Source organism: Rhineura floridana, chromosome 1 (genome assembly GCF_030035675.1).
Source record: "Rhineura floridana isolate rRhiFlo1 chromosome 1, rRhiFlo1.hap2, whole genome shotgun sequence".
Lineage (NCBI taxonomy): Eukaryota > Metazoa > Chordata > Lepidosauria > Squamata > Rhineuridae > Rhineura > Rhineura floridana.
Genome location: NC_084480.1, coordinates 253343348 through 253364774, shown reverse-complemented (window position 1 = coordinate 253364774; position 21427 = coordinate 253343348). Strand labels below are relative to the sequence as shown.

General features: G+C 41.3%; 1 protein-coding gene across 6 annotated transcripts in view; it reads right to left on the bottom strand.

Moving 5' to 3' along the window:
- The window catches only part of ASXL3 (ASXL transcriptional regulator 3), a 197348-nt gene that overhangs the window by 55572 nt on the left and 120349 nt on the right, over positions 1-21427 (bottom strand). For all 6 annotated transcript variants that reach the window (XM_061598056.1, XM_061598065.1, XM_061598085.1 and 3 more), the window contains one exon: positions 12379-12500. In XM_061598056.1, coding sequence (XP_061454040.1) covers positions 12379-12500 — 122 coding nt within the window. The remainder of the gene's footprint in view (positions 1-12378; positions 12501-21427) is intronic.

The following is a 21427-nucleotide window of genomic DNA, read 5'->3' as shown; positions in this document are numbered from 1 at the left end:
GTGATTTCAATGTCCATGCTAAGGCTGCCTCTACTGTGGATCCAGGGTGTGGTCAAAGCATCATTGCGGGAGGGAGTGGTTCCAGCCATCCTGAGAGAGGTGGTGATCCGACCACTCCTGAAAAAGCCCACCCTGGACCCATTGGTCTGTGACAATTACCGACCAGTCGCAAGTATCCCCCTCTTAGAGAAGGTGATTGACAGGGTTGTGGCGCAGCAATTGCAAGTACTCTTGGATGAAACAGATTATCTTGACCCATCCCAGTCTGGGTTCAGTCCTGGTTATGGGACTGAATCGGCCTTAGTCACCCTGATGGATGACTTTTATCAGGAGAAGGACAGGAGGAGTGTGACCCTGTTACTCTTACTTGTTCGCTCGAAGGCTTTTGATACCATTGACCATGGTATCCTTCTGGGCCGACTTGGTGAGATGGGTATTGGAGGTACTGTTTCACAATGGTTCCGATCCGATCTCCAAGGTCGTTTTCAGAGAACAGCATTGGGTGATTGTGTTTTGGCCCCCTGGCAGTTGTGCTATGTGGTGCCGCTGCGTACCATCTTGTCCCCCATGCTGTTTAACATCTATATGAAGTCATTGGAAGCAGTCATCAGGAGATTTGGGGCAAGGTGTCAGCAATATGCTGATGATACCTAGCTCTATTTCTCACTAACATCTGAATCGGGAGAGGCCATGCAAGCCATGGACTGGTGCCTGGACTTGGTGGTGGGCTGGATGAGGGCCAACAAATTGACTCTGGAACCTAGCAAGATGGAGGTGCTGTGGGTTGGTGGTTCCCGAGTTCGAACAGTTGGTAGTTGCCTGCTTTGGATGGGGTTGTACTCCCCCTGAAAGAGCAGGTCCGTAGTCTGGGGGTGCTCCTGGATCCATCTTTGTTGCTAGAGGCTCAGTGTCCTGTTCAGAGCAGGATTCACGAGGCTGAGATGCAGGTGCAATTAAATCTTATTTTATTAAAGTAATGGATGCATCAAAAGCAGTGCGCTTCATAGAAACCTCTAGGCTAGCTCACTAGAATTCCCTAACTGCACCCTAGACATGCTCTGCAACGTGTGAAGAAAGTTGACTCAGCAGCTCAACCCAGAGAGCTGCAGTCTTAAGTAGGGAAAGTTTTAGATCATAATCTCTGACTCCTTTGCAAGTCCTGCCTGTGTCCCATCCGCTTCTCGTGGTGTTGAGAGCAGGGTGACGGGGGGCACGCTTCCAACGGCTCGTCCAAAACAACTGTCTCCTTAGCAACCATCTCGAGGTCATGGGGCGGTGACGCGCTTGAAGCATCCCGAGAGCCGCTTGGTAAAGGGGGTGTCAACACGCACTCTGAAACATCTGCCAACGGCTCATCCGACCTGTCTGGGGGCGGTGCGCTCTCTTCTTCGGAGACCGCGCCATCCATGGGAACTGGCCCGGACTCAACTTCACTCCCTCTCCCAAGGTCTTGCTGAGACTCAACAACTCCTGGGTCTTCTACACCTTCTGACAGCTGGGAAACCTGAAACTCATGTCTTCCCCCTCCCTGGCCCTCATGGGGGAGCAGAGTCTCAACACTCAAGTGATCTCAGTGGCTAGGAGTGCCTTCCACCAGATTCGGCTGGTAAGACAGCTGTGATCGTTTCTGGACCGGGATAGCCTGACCACTGTTGAGATCTTATCCCAGTCTGGGTCTGTGTTGGAATTGCCTTTTAATGTTTTTTAAACCTTTTTTTTTTTAAAAGCATGTTTTTAACCTTTTCTTTCTTTTTTACGATGTCTTCAAAGCTTTTTTAAGAAATGTTTTTAAAGATGTTTTGTTTTAATGTATTTTAAAGTCTGTTTTTATGATGTTTTAAAGTGTTTTTAGTGCTTTTGTTTGCTGCTCTGGGCTCCTGCTGGGAGGAAGGGCGGGATATAAATCAAATAATAAATAAATAAATAAATAAATATCCAAAGGTTTAAGCTGCAATTTCTTTTTCTTTCTCTCTCTGCTTTTTCAAACAGAAAAATATGATCATATGTTCTGTTACAAAATTCCTTGTATCTTAATAAAAATGACTTATTGGTAGCTTTCCAACAGCACAAAGAAAACGCAAGCAGAAGCTTGATGTGTGACTTAAGTAGTCATGCCAATTTTCACATCAAGAGAGACAAAGTATATCAACTTCATATTTTCTTTTTTCTTTTTTTTGTATTTTTGTCTTAAAAGGACAGACGTTCTCTTGCGGGAGGGGGAGACTCTAGTATTAAGCTGTTAATGTGGTCAATTGAAAAAATGTCCTATGGGGAAATATAATCTCTCTTCCACCACAGCACAAAAGCAAACAAACTATCTAGGAAGCAGATTGCACCCTGCTGCTTTTAATGTCACTGCTGTTTGTTATTTCAACAGTAAAACAAGTTTAGAATCAAAACAGCATTTTTCTGAAACTAGTGGCAAGCAAGTGGTGCAGAACACCAGAGATCTGCCATCCAGTTTCTCTTTAGTTAACACATGTGCTGAGCCAACAGTCAGTAAACAGGCTGAGTAGCACATTTTCTGGTAAAGAGGGTAGCATGAACAATATTTGTTCTAGACATCTTCCTCCAATGGCAGTTTTGTACTAACCCCTTTTGCCTTTTGAACACATTCTCAGTTCAGACATCACACCAAACTGTGTTTTGCATTAACTATACTGAGAACCAAAACCACAATTTCAGTTTCCAAATGTACAAGCAAACCACTGTTTAGAATGGAATGCAGGCTTTCATTTTCTATTTGTCCAGACTCCGGTTTCTACAGGGCAGCAGCCTCTGGATGCTGACCAATGGCAGTAATAGTTTGTCAGTTCAGACACCATACACAAATCATATTTGCCACAAATAATGGTTTGCAAACCCCCTTCAAATATTGGTTTATGATTCTAGCTCTGGCAAACCATGTTTTGTCAAATCAGATATTTATGCTTAATCATAATTAAGGTTCCTTATCCATGGTTTCATGCAATGACTGAACTGAGCCACTGTCAACAGTTCCCAGTCTACTTCAGTGAACCAATACACTCCCAAGAGTTTTAACAGACATGGGATCCAACTGCTGAAGCTTTGTGACAGCCCATTCACTGTCACAGTATGTTTTCAAAATGGAGGCCAGATTTACAGAGAGTACAGGCAGGAGTTGCAGCAAAATGTCTTTAGCCAGCCCTAGCCTACAGCTAGATGGTGAAGACTACCAAGAGCATAGTTCTGCTCACTGAATGAACAGAGGAGACAACGGGACCAAAACTATACCTGCTAGCCATGTCCTGCCGCCCCCCTTTCAGGCATTTATAGCTTCTAAGCACACACAGCTATGTGCACATTGAAGTCTTTTCATATGTTCAGCTGAACCTGTAATGGTCAGGGATGTGGGGAGAGGGTGTGATCCTGCTTCCTCCTCTTGGTGCATAGGATGGATGGGATGACTGGACTGGGCTTCTGTCCCAGCTTCTTGGTTGGGAACATAACAAAAGGGTAATGGGAAAGCACTTTTTGAGATAAGAGAATGGTCACCAGTGACTTAGCAACTGTGAAAGAAAAAACCCTTTACCCCACTAGTGCTAAAGGAATCCAAACCCTATCAAGATAGTGGATTTGCTATTTTGCCATTGTCAAGTAAATTATCTCACTAAGAGTCTGCATAGGAAACGAGTGATGGCCAGCAGCATACAATATATTAACATATTTAGATCACTTTTTTCCTAAAAAATCCTAATAGTTTGTTGGGTAATGGCCTTATTGATGTCATGAGCTCTTGGAGCGATAAGGACAATGAGGAGGAGACAGACCTGGACTTGGGGAAAGGCCCTAGTAAAGTACATTCAGATGCGGTTGAGCTTAAAAGCTCCTGTGCCACTGACAGTGACAGCTCTGCCCCCGTAGATCCAATTGTACACCGCCCAGAGAGCTACTAGCTATGGGCGGTTTAAAAATGAAATGAAATAAATAAATAAATAAATTAATTAACACTGATGAGGCGCTGCCTGATCAGGAAGTTGCTCTTCACCTTCCCTTCACCCCCCCTTTCTTGCTCACCCCACCATCGCTGCCATGGAACCCACCTCTCCAGGAGGAGGACCTTGCTGAAGTGGTCCAGCCGCCCTCACCTCAAACCCATAAGTTGTGGTGGCAGTAGGCTCAAAGGGTTCCCACTGAGGAGGAGTGCTCTGCCCGCGCACTCCTAACCGTGACACTTTTCTCACGCAAGTAGGGAGCCCGCCCATCCTTACTTAAGGCTGGTAAGGGGTGTGTCTAATTGCTGTGACAATGTCTCAGTGCAGTGTAGTCGTGCCTGGTTATACCTGGTAAAGATGTTGAATCGTTTGTAACCTGTAAACTAATTCATGAAGCCCTCTGAACCGAAATTTTCCATTACACCTATGCAGATGTATCTAAGACAGCTCTTTTATACCCACATTTCTTCTAGGGTCCAGAACCTAGATCTTAGGAAAGAACACATGGCTAGGAGCTAGTGAATTAACAGTATTTTTCATCTACCTCCTAGTTTACAAAGGGGCAGGGATTAAATAATACTTGGAAAAATTCCCATCTCTTTGCATTTGTAAAGATTTCAAGAAAACTACTCAGCAACCTAAATCACTGTGATTGCTCTAACATTTCAATTTTGTTCCCCTGATTAAACATTGGAATTTGATTTAAAAAAAAGGGGGGGGGACAAAATGCAGGGTTTCTCAGTTTTTAGAAAAAAAACTATTCATTTTACCCCAAGATCGGATTCAGGACTATAGTGAGGCAGCAGTGAAACATTTACTTTTTATTTATTGTGGGATCCCATTCTATTCTGGTGGCCTACAGGTCCAGCCTTTTTGCCTTAAAGGGCACAACTGTGGCCTGGCAGTTGCCCCCAAATGCCAAAATTAGCTGAAGTGTTTCCCTCATGACCATCTGTATCAGTCAGACTGAAATCCAGTTCTCACCACTCTAATCCTATATTACTCTTATCTACATACCAGTGATCTTGAGGAAAAGGCTGTGATTTAGTAGTCCCATTCCTGGCATCTCAAGGGTAGGGAAGAAAACCTGTGTAAAACCCTGCCAGTGAGTATAGATAGTAGTCAGTTAGATAGATGAATGCAAACAAAAGCTGGCAGCCTCTCTTGCCTGAGACCATGACTACTCCACAAACCAGGACTGCCACTCTTCCTAAGTCTACCACCTTCAAAACAAACAGAAAAACCATCCTTGCCTCTGTTGTATCCCTCTAGCTCATGGACAAGCAATGCGCCATCCTCCAGATGTCATCGCACTCCAATTCCCATCACTCCATCCAGCATGACTAATGGTCAGGGGAGATGCCAGTTGGAGTCCAATAAAGTCTGAAGGGCCACAGGTTTCCTGACCCCTGCTTGACCTGCTGCTCATAGTGCTACTGCTGTATCTTGCCGCACTGCTGTTGTTGGGTTATAGGCTGCTGTCAAGAAAGAGGCTGCCATGGCTACTGCTTCTCCTTTTCCTCTTTTCACCATTCTTTCTCCCCATCCCTCTTTCTAGGATCAAGGACTAGTGAAGGAACTGTTGTCTGCCACTTACCTGTACCTTCGTCCTTGTGATGTTTAGAGGCCAGCTCGAGCAACTAACTGGCCAGGCTAACTAGGGCAACATTTGTTTATAAGTGCCCACCCTTTTTCAAAGGAGTTCAGGGTGATTACTTCATGGGCTACTCCATGTTATCTTCATAGCAGCCCCAAGAAATAGATTAGGCTGAGAGACAGTAGCCAGCCCAAGACTATCCAATGAGCTTTATGGATGGGCATGGACTTCAACTGAGGTCTAAGTCAACACTCTAAGTGCTGGCTGCAGTGTTTCAAAGACAATTATCTGTGAAGTAGAGATGGACCAAGTCTTTTTCCTGTCCTTATCCATTTTTCATGTGTTTATTCATCAATCCATTCTGACCCATTTCCACATTAATCTGTAATGTATTCATTTTTAGAGTCTATATGGAATTTTATATTTAAATATGTATTTAAATACATACTTTATCACAAAATATGCATTAAATATATATTTTATCTCAATGTACACATTTCTCAACTATTTTGGGCTAAAATATGCATTTTGGTATATTTTTTTGAGGTAAAAGCTATATCACAAAAATTCTGAAAAGTACAAAATCTGAAGAATTATGTTCCAATTTGTGTATTAGGCTGGTACATACATATTAGGTCAGTTTGCTCAAAAATGTGAATCAAATGAAATTCTTCTCCATTCCTACTGTGAAGACAACTACAACAACAGAGGAGCTGGTGACAGGGACTACAAGACTATAAAGAGGTAGATCAAGGTCTTAATCACCATGTCTCCTGATACCTTTGCCCCTATTTAGCACTGTTTTTAAAAAGCAAACATAAATATTGTTGGCTATTAAACCGAGAAAGCAGAGGTTAAATTTCCACAAGTGAGCTACGTGACTTAGAAGCGAAAGTTGGCAGAGCTCGAGCCATCTTCAAGGACACGTTGCTAAGCAACCTAGGCTCGGGCAGCTGGCCTTATCTATATAGAGGGCCAGCAGACACTTGTGAGTGTGGGGGTCGAGGAGTTTGTAGAGAGAGAGCTGTGATATATTGTCAGTAAAGTAACTCTTAAAACTTATTGCTTGTCCGGCTCATACCTTCAACTGGCATCTAGCCTGTCACTATACTGTTCTGCATCCTGGGCATCTGCTTGCGCCAGATCCAACATCCAACAAGTGGTAGCAGAGGATGGTTTCGATGCGCAGATGGATGTCCGAAGAAAAGCCAAAAGAGGAGTAAAGAGGACAAGCGTGTGAAGAGATGGAGAAACCGAAAGCTGAGCTGTAAGCTGTGAGAGAGCCGTGGGAAAAAAAAAACCTGACTGAAGGACAGAGGTGAGAAGCTCTAATTACAAAGGCGGTGAACTGTGAAAAGTGAAAGTATGTCTGTTACGTTATCGGCCGGGATTCCCTTGGAAAGGCTGACAGGGAAAAATTATGGCACTTGGAAACAGAGAATGCAGGCTTTTCTAGTGAAAGAAGACCTGTGGAAAGCTATCGCAGAAGACCCACCCGCCGGGGTGCCAATTCCAGCAGATTGGAGAAGGCTGGATGAGAGGGCAAAGGCGTTAATTGTTCTTGCTATTGATGATTCTCACTTACTGCACGTGCTTGATGCAACAACGGCAAAGGAAACCTGGGAAACTTTAAGAAATATTCATGTGAAAAAGACTGCCAGTTCTAAAATATATCTTGCCAGAAGATTGTATCAGATGCGCTTATCTGGAGATACAACCATGTCAGAGCATTTGGTGGAAATAAACAGACTGTTTACTGAGTTGTCAGAACGTGAAATTGAACATTCTCAAACGCAAAAAGTGTATATCACATTAGCTTCACTAGATTCAAGTTATGATAGTCTGGTGAGCTCTTTGGAAGCAATGGACGATGCAAATCTCAATATGGATTATATAGAAGGCAAACTTTTACAAGAATTTCAAAGGAGGCAGGAAATGGCAAAGCAGGAAAAGACTGAGTCTAAACACAACGTGGAAAAGCAGAACAACAAAGCTGCACAAGAGAGACTGTATGGACAAAGGGCATGTTATTTTTGTGGTTCCAAGCAACATCTTCAAAGGAATTGTGAAGCAAGAAGAAGAGAAAGAGGAAGAAAACCATGTGTACAGGTGATCTATGCTAGTAAGAATAAGCAATGTATTAACAATGAGCAGGGAAATAACTGTGATGATTTATGGGCAATTGACAGTGGGGCAACAAATAGTATAATCAAAGATAAATCCATGTTTCATACATTTTGTGACGTAGAGGATCATGTGATAATGGCTGATGGATCTAAGAAACTTATCAAAAGTAGAGGAACAGTGAAATTAGCAGGTTTTAATACAATAATGACAGATGTGCTGTTTATTCCTGACATTGAAAGCAACATTATGGCTGTGTCGAAACTCAATGAAATGGGGTTCATTGTAATGTTCAAAAGGGGTTCAGTGCATATTATGAGAGGAGAAAAAATATTCATGAAAGGGATAGTAAAGAAGTCACTGTTCTATATGCAGCTGAGAGTCCTCAGTAAAGACACAGACAGGGCACATAGAGGTTCAATAGGGATTAACCTAACGCAGTCAGTGAAAGCACAGACACCAGTGATTGATGCTGATGTTGTGGCTAATAAAACAAAGCAGGACAAAGAGCCCTCAAGCCTCGGGGATATAAAACAATTACCCATAGTCGAACAGAATGAAGGGCATGCAGCGATGAAAGAGGAGCTGGAAGCAATGCGAAAAAATGGCACATGGACGCTAGTATCTCTGCCCCCAGGGAAGAAAGCTATAGGGTGTAAATGGATATTTAAACATAAGCGGTCGAGTACAGGACAGATACAAAGGTATAGGGCACGCCTAGTAGCTAAGGGCTTTACACAGCAATTCGGGACGGACTACGATGCAGTTTTCGCTCCCGTGGTGAAACATGAGTCAATCAGGGTTTTGCTAAAAATAGCTGCCATAGAAAACATGCATGTAAGCCACTATGACATCGGCACGGCGTTTTTACATGGGGAGTTAAAAGAAGAAATCTATATGGAACAGCCTCCCGGATGTGAAACACAGCCAGGTCTAGTTTGCAAGTTACAGAAATCCCTTTATGGTCTGCGCCAGAGTGCGCGCTGTTGGAACGAAAAATTAGATGATGTTCTGCAGTCCCTGAAGGAATTGAAGAGATTGGAGATAAAGATATTATCGGTTCAAAAAAATTCTTGGACTGGAAGGATTTGATGGAACTTGAAATGGAGAAAGTTAACAGAATTAATCCCTGTCTTGTGTCAATGGAAAAACCTTCAAGAGATGTACTAGTGTATCATGTGGAAAAGAGGAACAGAGATGCGGCTTTGCAACAATACTTTAGTGATATGTTTGGATTTGATGGCAAGAAAATATCTGTGATGGAGGAAATTCCTACCAGACTTTTATTATATGACTATGACAGCAAGATTTTCGGGTGCGTAAAGATGGAAGATGGAAGATGGACCCAATATGGATAATGACAGAAGAGCGATTTAAAATCACTGGACTTAGTAGATTTGATGAGTTGGATTAATTGGCATGTTTATTTAGAAAAAAAAAATGATTGACATATATCTCAAGGATTGGAAACTTCTCTTTGACTTCTTGTGGAAGATTAAAATGATATGATGTTAATGAGATTTGAAACCAACTAAGATAACTGTTGGAGGAAGGTGATTTTATAATCTATTAAGAGATAGGTCTGTTACATATTATAGATTTATAGTTGAATTATAGTGTTTTGAAATTACTGGATTTAGTAGATTTGATGAGCCGGATTAAATGGCATGTTTATTTAGAAAAAAATTGATTGATATATATCTCAAGGATTGGAAACTTCTCTTTGACTTTTTGTGGAATATTAAAATGATATGATGTTAATGAGATTTGAAACCAACTAAGATAACCGCTGGAGGAAGGTGATTTTATAATCTATTAAGAGATAGGTTTGTTATATATTATAGATTTATAGCTGAACTATGACAAATCGGAAGTCAATATTTTTATATATATGTATTTTTTTTTAGTATTGTATTAGTTATTGATTTGTGTTGTTTTCTTTTTGTATTATTTTGGTTTTGAAAATTAGAATAAAAATTAATTGAAAAAAGGTAACGAAAAGTTTGGGACCTGTAAGTCATTATTTAGGTACAGAGGTCATACGGGGTTCAGACGGGAGTTTCGTGTTAAAACAGGAAGGAAAGATAAAACAAATACTAGCAGAATGTGGGATGTCTGAATGTAAGGCAGTAGGGACTCCCATGACAACATAATTTCAACAAGAAACCACAGAGACAGCTTGTGAAAACCCTGCTAGGTACAGACACATCATAGGACAGTTGCAATATCTTGTTAAGGTAACAAGCCCTGACATTTGTAATGCTGTTAGCATCTTAAGTCGAAAAGTAGAACAGCCTACTGAGACAGATTGGCAAGGAATAAAACGAGTCCTGAGGTATTTGCAAGGTACTAGCAGTAAAGGTCTAGTGTTGTCCAGCAGTAAACACGGGAGTATGTGCTGCTATGTAGATGCGGATCATGCTGGCGATCCCAGTAGCCGCAAGTCTACTACTGGTGTTGTCATTCTATTATATGATTCAGTGATTGATTGGTGCAGTAAGAGGCAAACTATAGTGGCTACATCGAGTTCAGAAGCTGAATATATAGCGTTGTCTCTGGTTTGTAACGAACTTACCTGGTTCGACCATCTACTGTTTGAAATTGGAAAAGGCATAGACAAACCAATCAAAATATATGAGGACAATCAGACCTGCATTAAGCTAGCTCAGTCAGAAGCACACACCAAGAGAACCAAGCATATCAGCATCAAATATCACCATGTCAGAGAAATGATTAAACAAGGGTTTGTGGAATTAACTTATTGTAACACTGCTGATATGCTGGCTGACGTTATGACAAAACCACTAAGTGAAGACAAGTTCTTAAAACTGATAAATGAAGTAGGTATGACAGCGAAAGTGGGATGATGGGAATCATGAAGAATAATTGCTGTAATAAATGTATGTAATAAAAATGATGCTGAGATTCTAATGAAATGTAATGGCTGTAAAACCAAATGATGTAAATGTAATGACATGTAAAATGTAACACATGTAAATGGAAGAGAAATGTAACTGGCTGAATGTGGAAATTTAAGGTGGGGGATTGTTGGCTATTAAACCGAGAAAGCAGAGGTTAAATTTCCACAAGTGAGCTACGTGACTTAGAAGCGAAAGTTGGCAGAGCTCGAGCCATCTTCAAGGACACGTTGCTAAGCAACCTAGGCTCGGGCAGCTGGCCTTATCTATATAGAGGGCCAGCAGACACTTGTGAGTGTGGGGGTCGAGGAGTTTGTAGAGAGAGAGAGCTGTGATATATTGTCAGTAAAGTAACTCTTAAAACTTATTGCTTGTCCAGCTCATACCTTCAACTGGCATCTAGCCTGTCACTATACTGTTCTGCATCCTGGGCATCTGCTTGCGCCAGATCCAACATCCAACAAGTATCACTACTGTGAACACCTGAGTTTACCTTTGTTTGACATACTGAATGGAAAAGGTCACTCTGAATTCCTTCAAAGATACTATATTGCAAGGAATCCATATGTTAAAGTAAAAAAAAGAAGAGTCAACTTCACATTGCTTTTGGCACTTTACAACGTAAGCAGTTTATTCCCAGAACATGTTAAAGGTTCAGCTCCTGTTATTGCAGAACAGATCCAGTAAGTTAATATCAGGTGGTGAGTGTCACATACAATTGCTTAACATTTCTGTGTATTCAGAGGCACTGTAGGCTATTTGCAGGGGAATGGAAGCACATTATATGTCCATAAAACCAATAGAAAGTCTGAAGAGTGGATATACAGTAGGAGAACTAACTCCCAACAGCAATTTTCTGAACAAAAATTGCTGCTTAAAGTTCATTCACCTATCAGACAGGATTTACAGTTTTGTATTAAATCAAATCCAGCTGCCTGTATCTGGTAGTAATGAATACCTGGAGTGCAAGAGGAAATGGGTGGGGAAAGGGGGAAACTCCTTAGGCCAAAACACAACACATTGACTTAAATGTTCAATATTTGTGTGTATGGGAAAAAGATTATTTGCTGAGATCTGTAATAATAATCATTTCAGACAAGCATAATCATTTTAAAATTAAACAATTTTTCATTGATTTCTTTACTGTATGCACTTATCTCACATACAAGTATTTGCAGTTGCAGTTCTCTCCTGAATTTTTATGTTAACAAGGTATCTGTAATTGCATTTATGGATTTCTCCTGCAGGTGATTTTGTCTTGCCTAATGCCTAATACTTCCTCCCCATACCTTGTATGGCTTCATCTCATATTTCAGACCCCTCTGTAATGTTTTCAGCTATTGCTCTCCTAACACCACAAGCCTCAAAGTGAAAAGCAGGCTCACATTATTCAAAGATTCAGAATTATTTCTAGAGGCAGCACACACACTTCCCTGTGCCTTTTCCATAGGGTATAATGGGTTGTCCAGGAACCTGACCCACCCATATGCTTTTTTTGTGAGTTGTTTAACAATATTTCCATAAATGTTTTATTATCTGGCACTTTGTTGCTGAAGGCAAAGCAGAACCCCTACTGAGCAATGGTTTAACTGGTGGTGCACCAGTCTCCAGACCCAAACCAGATCAGAACTCATTTGGCACATCAGTGCCAGACAGATGATAAGCAAGGTTGGCAATAAGAGTAGCTACAGTAACGTAAAATCTTTCAAATAAATAAATAAATCATAACTTCAAACCACCATCACAAGAAATCTGACTGATGGCAAAGTCAATATTAGCTTACCTGTTTAAGTGCCTTTTTGGTGTGCTGTTGGAAGGAAGACACTAGCTTGCTTTGCATTGGTGCATTGGTGAGGCTTGAGTCCCGAATGGAAGACACTTCTTCAGGTGCTTGCTTAGTACAAACTAAGAATACAAAAATAAAATAAAGCACTGAGAATAGAGGAAAGCCAGTCTGCAAATTTTAATTTAATTTTGAGAACTCAGAATTAGCCCAAGAAGGAAAATCTCTGGGTTGATCTGCCATGTGAGAAAGTAGTTTAATTGTAGAGAACATGGAATACCTGCAAGATTGTTTCTGGAAGAATGTGGCCAACTGCTAAGTAAGATGCAACCATGGACATCCATTCAAACAGACATGCCTAATGTTAACTCAGGGGAACTACAGACTTGCCTAAATGAGCCTGAACTTTTTTTTTGTTCCAAGCAGAATATAGGCCTCTATCTACAAACAGCATCTGCATGGCCACTTGCAATGAAATCACACAAAACACAGTTTTGTCAAGACATAAATTTCAAATTGTGTGCTGCCAACACATGCTAAATTCAGTGAATGCCTTGATACATACAAATTAACATCTGTGAAATGTCTTTCACTATAATTTGAAAATGTACTCTGCTCTCTGCAGTAAAGTTCAAAACTAAAGTGAATGTGATAAGGAGAAAAACCACCAATCCAAGAAGCAAAACATGAAGGTTGGCCCATCATCGTGTGGAAACAAAATAGAACTTAATAGGATAATAGAATTTAACAACCTTAAGAGATCCCTTGACCCAGAAGGTTAATGTTACAGCACAGCCAGGAGGAAAATGGACAGCATCACATAAAGTAAATGCTCAGGGTTCAAGTTCCTAAATCAAAGGGCAAATACGGTTCTAAATCTTGTGAGAGAGGGCTGATAAAGAACAGAAGTCTCAAAAGCATGCCCCCATGTAACTAGAAATCTGATGATAAATAGAATTTGCACAGCACTCAAAAGTGTTAAGAGTACTTCCTATATGTTGTCTTATGGAGTATAAATCTATCTGAAACTGAATGAGCCCATTGGCCTGTCTAGCCCACTACTGTCTACTCTAGCTAGCAGCAGCTCTTCAGCGTCTGAGACAGAGCTTTTCCTTTTACCTGGTGCCCAGAACCCTTTTACCTGGAGATATCAGGGATCGATCCTGGGACCTTCTGCATGCAGAACATCCATTGTACCACTGAAATATGGCCAGTTCCCTAATAGTGCCCTGATTATATTATTGAAGGGTAATACAACAAATAAATCAAATACCTATAATATATGCATACATATATAAATTTAAATACTTTATAAGGTACATGGGAAAAATATATTTCTTATCCTACCCCACTTCCCAAAAAGATATAGCATTTCAGGGAATACCTCAGTGATCCTTAACAGATCCCCTGCTTCTTGTGGGAGTGAATTCCAAGTCACTTCCCTTCACCCCTATTCCACATAAAAGTAGCTTCCTTTGATTTCCAGTATTTTTAAGGTCTCTGTGAATACTACTGTAGCTGTTTGAAACTATCTGTACGTGACTGTGCTATACAGACACACATTCACAGAGTGTTATATTGTAATCAGCACTACATTAGTACACACTTTCATATGTCAATAAAGTGTCATCCACTCCTTCAAGAATGAAGCAGCGGCATGACAAAGCTCGTATTGCTCCAAAGGCAGTTTCTGGGAGGAGAGGCAGAGGCAGCGTGGCAAGATCAGTTCACTTTAAATGTGCATAGCTTTTGTGTACCTATGTGTCTCAAATTTGTAGGTTCCCTTCTTCTCTACTTTGCCTGCAAATTTCATGCAATTCTACAAAAAAAAGTTATAGGCAAGTCCCCCCAAAAAACCTTAACTTTAAAGATACCTAGCACTGAACCTCCTGCACCTATTTGTCTAAAGTTTGACAAGCTTCATGACCCAGATTTCACCCAATTCTGTCAAGAAGGGGAAAATGTTGTAGCCATTTTTTAATTTCTCCGACTAGTCAATGGGGACAGTTGGGACTATCCTCCAATACTCAACATATGAAGCATTGGATTCCCCAAGCAAAGTTCAGCTCCAGATCCAAGATGAAGTAGGGCTTTTTCAAAGCAGTTTTGTTGTTGTTATGAGAAGCACATATCTCACTTATCCCAATATGATTCACTTTATAACGCTTAAAAGATCTAGCTCACTGTGATTGCCAAAAACGAAATGGCCAACAAATGATTTAAATTTGTGCAGAATTTTATATATCAGCTTCATTGTAGCTAATTTTCCCCATGATAAAAGGATATTTACTTGCTCAAATACATAAAGGAACTAACTACCCTATATTTGTAACAATTTGTAATTTAAAATTGCATAACGTGATTATAGTTTCTAAGGAGCCATCTGAGTCTGCTTTGTAAATATTGTATACGACACATGCATTGTTTTATTTAACTATTGGATTAATTCTCAATGGATGGGAATGGTATGTCAGATAAAAGGATGTTGCTTTCTTTCAGCCTCTTAATACATGTAAAATGAATATTACAGTATTTACTTTAAGCATCTCTCTTAATGTGAATATTTGAAAGATGGGACAAGTCACTGATCTGATGCAAGTCTTCTCCTAGCAAACCACGATTTGCAAATTGGGAGCAAGTCTTATGACTATGCACTTTCTCTCCTCTCCTCTCCCCCAGAGTTAACCATGGTTTCACATTTCATGTACTCTTTCAGAAAGCATGTTTCATGTAAACCAAAACTAAAAGCATGGCTTGAAATGGGTTGGAAACTAGAGGGAAACTGAATGTAATGCAGAACCATAGTTAATGCTGTGAAGGTGAGGGGTAAGGGAGAGATTGTTCCAGAAAAGTGAGGAAGAGAGGAATACACTCAGCGTTTGCTTACAATTTTAGAATCATCTATTTGCCAGGAAGCCACATTGCACCTGCACTGGGCCACTAAGAGTCAAAGTTACTTTCGCTACATGGTTAGCAACCATATTAGGTATACTGGTGAGTTTCTCTGGGAGAGGATGGTTTAACCCTCCCATCCCCAGCCACAATTCCAATGAAAATGTCCCCCACATGGTAACTAATGCATAGAATTCAATTTTAAAATCCCCTGGCATGGTTGCCAATCACACAATTAAAAAGTAATATCTAGTTTGGCCCTAAGGTTGCAGTTCTACATGGTCATGGACTGCCTTCAAGTCGACCCCAACTTATGGTGACCCTTTAAATAGGATTTTCTCTGAGGCTGAGAGGCAGTGACTGGCCCAAAGTCACCCAGTGAGCTTCATGGCTATGTGGGGATTCGAATCCTGGTCTCCCAGGTCGTAGTCCAGCATCTTAACCACTACACCACACTGGCTCTCATAGGTTGCAGTTCTGTCCCCACTTAATTGGAAGCAAGTATCATTGCGGGAGCCCAGCAAGGGTAAAAAGTAAAGTTATATCCCACTTCTCCATGATTTGTACTTAGTTTAATTAAAAATTTAAATCACAGAAGTTAAATGGAATGGATTAAAATGGTTTGAGCTTGAACAGCAGTAATTCTCATTACTTTATGACCAATATTCCCTGTTTTGGGTACACACCCAATATACTCCGAAACACACCAAAGAATGAGTCACATTTTTTTCTGTAGTAAAAGCAGCCATCATTTGATGACCTGAACATATGAAACTGTCATCAGGGACCAATTATCATGAACCATTATTTTCTTGTGATACTGGCCAGTTTCTTCACAAAAGAACTGATAATTTGGATTGCTTTAAAAGAGGACTGGACAAATTCATGAAGGATAAGGCTATCATTGGCTACTAGCCATGATGGCTATGATCTGCCTCCACTGTTCAAAGCAGTATTTTTCTGAATATCAGTTGCTGGGCAACTTAAGTGGGGAGAATGCTGTTGCACTCAGATCCTGCTTGCGGACTTTCCACAGGCTTCTGGCTGGCCACTGTGAGACCAGGATGCTGGACTAGATGGGCCACTGGCCTGATTCAGCAAGGCTTTTCTTATATTCTTATAAGCTTGGCACAATCTGGAAGTCGAGGAGTCATCCAAACGCTACAAAAATATATATGTTGGCATAGCTATTCTGGTTCTCTATATCCTTACACAACCTAATGGCAACAGATCTCATAATGACTTTAGGATATACAACTGGAACCTGCAGCAAAATGTTGCAATGTAGAGTTGCTCCTGTTCCAGCCAATCATCCATTGCCTAATCCAGGGCATCACACTCTATCTCTGTCTCAGTTTTCTGTTTTTCCCCCTCCAACAGTCAGTCAGCATTTTGTATCCAATCAATAGTGTGGTTAGAGTGTTGGACTGGAACCTTAGGAGTCCAGGGTTCAAAATGCCACTAGGCCATGAAGCTCACTGGCTGACCGTGGGCCAGTCACAGGCTCTCAGCCTAACCTACTGTGATGATATCTGTGTATATATGTTTGATATTGCTGTTTACGGTAAGTAGTGACTGATGGAAGGGGGAGTAAGTGAGATGGAATGTTGGTGAATGCTGCATGTGATTGGCTAAGAGAATGTGGGATCACTGTTCATATATGAGTGCTTGATAGGGAACAAACTAATGAGAAGATAGGGTTCTGATTATGAGAGGATAGGCTGGATCTATGAGTGATAAGGGGATACAGAGAGTAGGACAGTGTCAGAGATAATGAGGGGCTAGGTTTAAAGATAGATAGAACAGTGTAGCATTAAGGGCTCCTTATGTTATTATATTTATCTACTTTATTAACAAATAACTTGTTTTCATCATCCCATGTCTGGTGCTTGGTTACTCTACAGAAAGTATATAATATAACAGTAAAGTTCATACACAAAGCCTCTTATTCCTAAGGTGTATTTCGACCTAAGGTAAAGGTCCTGGTGGCAGCGAAACTAGTGGTAGTTATAAGGTGTTACCCGTTGGGGGTAAAGGCCTGGCAAATCAGGGTATTGCCCTTTAAAGTGAGCAAGGATGCCACAGTGTTGTTATGAGGATAAAATCAGAAGGGGGAGAACCATGCTTATATGCTGCCTTGAGCTCCTTGGAGAAAAGGTTGGATACAAATTTAATAATAAATAAAACATGTTCAGTTTTCACTGGGCTACATTGGAGGTTTTGCCCCCTTAGGGTTCTTTCCTGAAGATTTTTTAAATGTAACAGCAAATATTGGAGGTTCTTCAAGCCTGCTGATATCCTCTTCTTCTTTATGGGTGTTGCATACATTATTTGTATACAAAGTACATGAGTCAAAAAAGGTTTTATACATGTAGGTGCTACCCACTCTCTTCCATGAGAAGACAGTTTGGTATGTGAACTAGGGTCCTTTGGTAGGAAGGGTGGGGTATTACTGCTACTACTACTATTACTACCGTCACCGCCACCACCACCAGCAGCAGCATAAGAGAGGCAGGTGGCAGTGGCCCTGACTATCAGAACCAATCTCCAGGATAGGAGATATGTACCTACATTTTTCTTTTCTTCAAAGCAGCTGCAGGATGTTCTGCCTCCACACTGGTATGCTTCTGGATGCCAACTGCTGGGAATCACAAGTGGGGAAAGAGTTGTTGTACTCTGCTCCTTCTTGTGGGCTTCCCATAGGCATCTGAATGGCCACTGAGAGAACAGGATGCTTTACCAGATGGGCCACTGGCCTGATTGAGCAGAGTCTCCTTATGTTCTTATTAAGTGTCTCATTTGATCAAGGAAGAAGCACTGGGAGATGGTATGCTTTAACCCTTCCCCTCTCTGCCATTTACCCAATCTAGATCATTCCACAGAACCTACTATTAGGTACTTGTATTTCACCCTGAATAGGGGAATCAACAAAATAGCTTGGGGGGTATTTAATGCCACTTCTTTCAGTGCTACTTCCCCAATCAAATTAGTAATCTCTCATACCTGCTCTGAAGTAAAGCAAAAGATTCCTGGAAATCTGGTCACAAGCTTCCAGTATCATGTGGAGTTGGCTCTCAACCACAATATTTAATTGTGATCAAAAAATAAAAGTAAAGAAAAAATAGTAATGTATGGAATGCTTATTTTCTAGAAGAAAAATAATAGGCAATATAAATCTCTATGTTTTGATGTGGTTTTTTGTTTTTTAAACCCTCTATAATCCAAAATGTGTGATTTATATCAGTAAGTGTTCTAACATCAGCAGCAGCTAGCGTTACTGGAAAATTTATCGGGGCAGACAAAAAGGTTGTAACTAAAAATACATGCCAATGCAAAAAAGCAAAATATGCTCTAATCTTTCTCCATCATAGTCTCAACCAAGCTCTTTTTCATATGTTCAAAAAACCCTGCCAGAAGAAGAAGAAGAAGAACAACAACAACTTGGGAGAAAACACGGAGGTGCTAGCTTCAAATGAATATGCAAATTGTGTGTGATATATAGAAGCTTGAACCATTCCCTCCTTTAAAATAAATGTAATAGTAGACTTTTTTTCAATTTCAAACCACACATAAGATTGGAAAATGCATTTTCCTTCATTTGTAGTACAAAAAGGGAAATGGACTGTCTTCAAGTTGATTCTGACTTATGGCGACCCTATGAACAGGGTTTTCATGGTAAGTGGTATTCAGAGGGGGTTTACCATTGCCTTCCTTTGAGGCTGTAAGAGGGGAAAAACTGTCCACAAGTGGGGGTGTTACCAAGCACATATTAATATTTTTTCCTATGCTTCATTTATCTCAAGCAGGAAACATATACTCATATTCCTAGAAAATGATCATGCAATTTTTATACATACCTGGGTGGCATTCAGTGCTAGCCTACTGAGAGTAAACCAACTGAAGCTAACAGACATGCCTAACTTACGTTTATTAATTTCAGTGGGTCTGCTCTGAGTAAGACTTTGTTGAATACAACCCCTACTCAGAAGTATGTCCTACTGGGTTAATCCCAGGTAAGTGTGCCAAGGATTGTAGCCTTGTACAAAATACACCCTTAGAAACAGAATGCAAATTTAAACATCTTAAAATATCTTAGAAACTCAATACTTTTTCTCTGGGTGACACAGATCTATAAGCATATTGACATAAATGGCCATGTACTGTCAACACATATACATCAAGTTGTCACCTAAATCACTGATCTCTAGAGCCTAACTTGCAAAATCAGAACAGTTTTTCTCTAGACAGTCAGCTTGACTCTTTTTAAAAGAGAAAGAAAAAGTAACCAGGGAAATAGACTCTAGTACAGTCAAACAGATATATGCATCTGGGACCAACAAGAGGCTCTCAACAAACTATGCAGCTATTTCATGGACGCTATGAAACAGCTTAATTAACAACACTCAAGTGCCCCTTGGGGAAAAATAAGATGGATATATCTTTACAATGACATGGTTATGTTAAAAGAAACCAATGCAGCAGAACAATACTTCTGTAGTACAAAAAAGGACAATGGATTTTAAAATGAGCAAGTTATTAGCAGATAACCTATAAACTCGCTTCAATGTCTGTGCAGTGTAAATATGGGTTGGGAATTATATTGGAAAGAGATAAGCTGCTGGGAGTGAAGGCAGTGGTGTCATCCTCCCCTGGCATACTCTAACACAAGAGTAGCTAATATGGTGACTTCTAGACATTGTTTGACTCCACTTCCCATCATCATCAGCCATGCTGGCTGGAACTGATGGGAATTTGAGTCCAACAGTATCTGGAGAAGGCACCACATTGACTATCCCTGCTCTAACGCAATGTATTTATCAATGGTGGTTTATGGTGAAATTCTAGGCCATCACCCACAGTGAGCACCCTCACTTTTAACTTTCAGGTATCTCTTGAAGATTTTTTTTATGTTGACAGACCTAGGCAGCTGTTTAAAACTTTTTTGATTAGCCAATTACTTCAGTCAATCCAGACACTCTTGGATGAGACCGATTATTTGGATCCGTTTCAGTCGGGTTTCAGGCCTCATTTTGGCACAGAAACAGCCTTGATCGCCCTGTATGATGACCCCTGTCGGAAGAGAGACAGGGGGAGTGTGACTCTGTTGATTCTCCTTGATCTCTCAGCAGCTTTCGATACCATTGACCATGGTATCCTTCTGGGGAGACTGGCTGAGTTGGGAGCTGCAGGGACTGTATGGCAGTGGTTCTGCTCCTACTTGGCGGGTCGGCTCCAGAAGGTGGTGCTTGGGGAGCATTGCTCGGCACCCTGGACTCTCCAGTATGGGGTTCCGCAGGGGTCAGTTCTGTCCCCTGTGCTGTTCAACATCTACATGAAACCGTTGGGTGCGGTCATCCGGAGCTTTGAAGTGCACTGCCATCAGTATGCTGATGACACGCAGCTCTATTTCTCCTTTTCATCTTCATCAGGTGAGGCTGTCAGTGTGCTGAACCAGTGCCTGGCTGCGACAATGGACCGGATGAGGGCTAATAAACTGAGGCTCAATCCAGACAAGATTGAGATGCTGCTAGTGGGTGGTTCTTCTGACTGGGTGGTTCTTCTGACTGGATGGTGGATGTTCAACCTGCCCTGGATGGGGTTGCACTCCCCCTGAAAGAGCAGGTTCGTAGCTTAGGGGTTCCCCTAGAACCACCTCTGTCACTTGGGCTCAGGTAGCCTCGGTGGCCCGGAGTGCCTTCTACCAACTTCGGTTGGTGGCCCAGCTACGCCCCTATCTGGCCAGTTATAACCTGGCTTTAGTTGTCCATGCTCTGGTAACCTCCAAGTGAGAGTACTGCAATGCACTCTATGTGGGGCTGCCTTTGAAGACGGTTTGGAAACTGCAACTTGTGCAAAATGCAGCGGCCAGATTGGTAACAGGGACCAGACAGTTAGAACATATAAAACCGATTCTGGCCCGCTTGCATTGGCTGCCTGTATGTTTCCGAGCTCGATTCAAAGTGCTGGTTTTAACCTATAAAGCCTTACACGGCTTGGAACCACAATACCTGATGGAACACCTCTCCTAACACGAACCCACCCATACACTATGCTCAACCACGGTGCCTACTCTGAGGGAAGCTTGGAGGATGGCAACAAGGGAGAGGGCTTTCTCAGTGGTGGCCCCCAAATTATGGAATGATCTCTCTGACGAGGT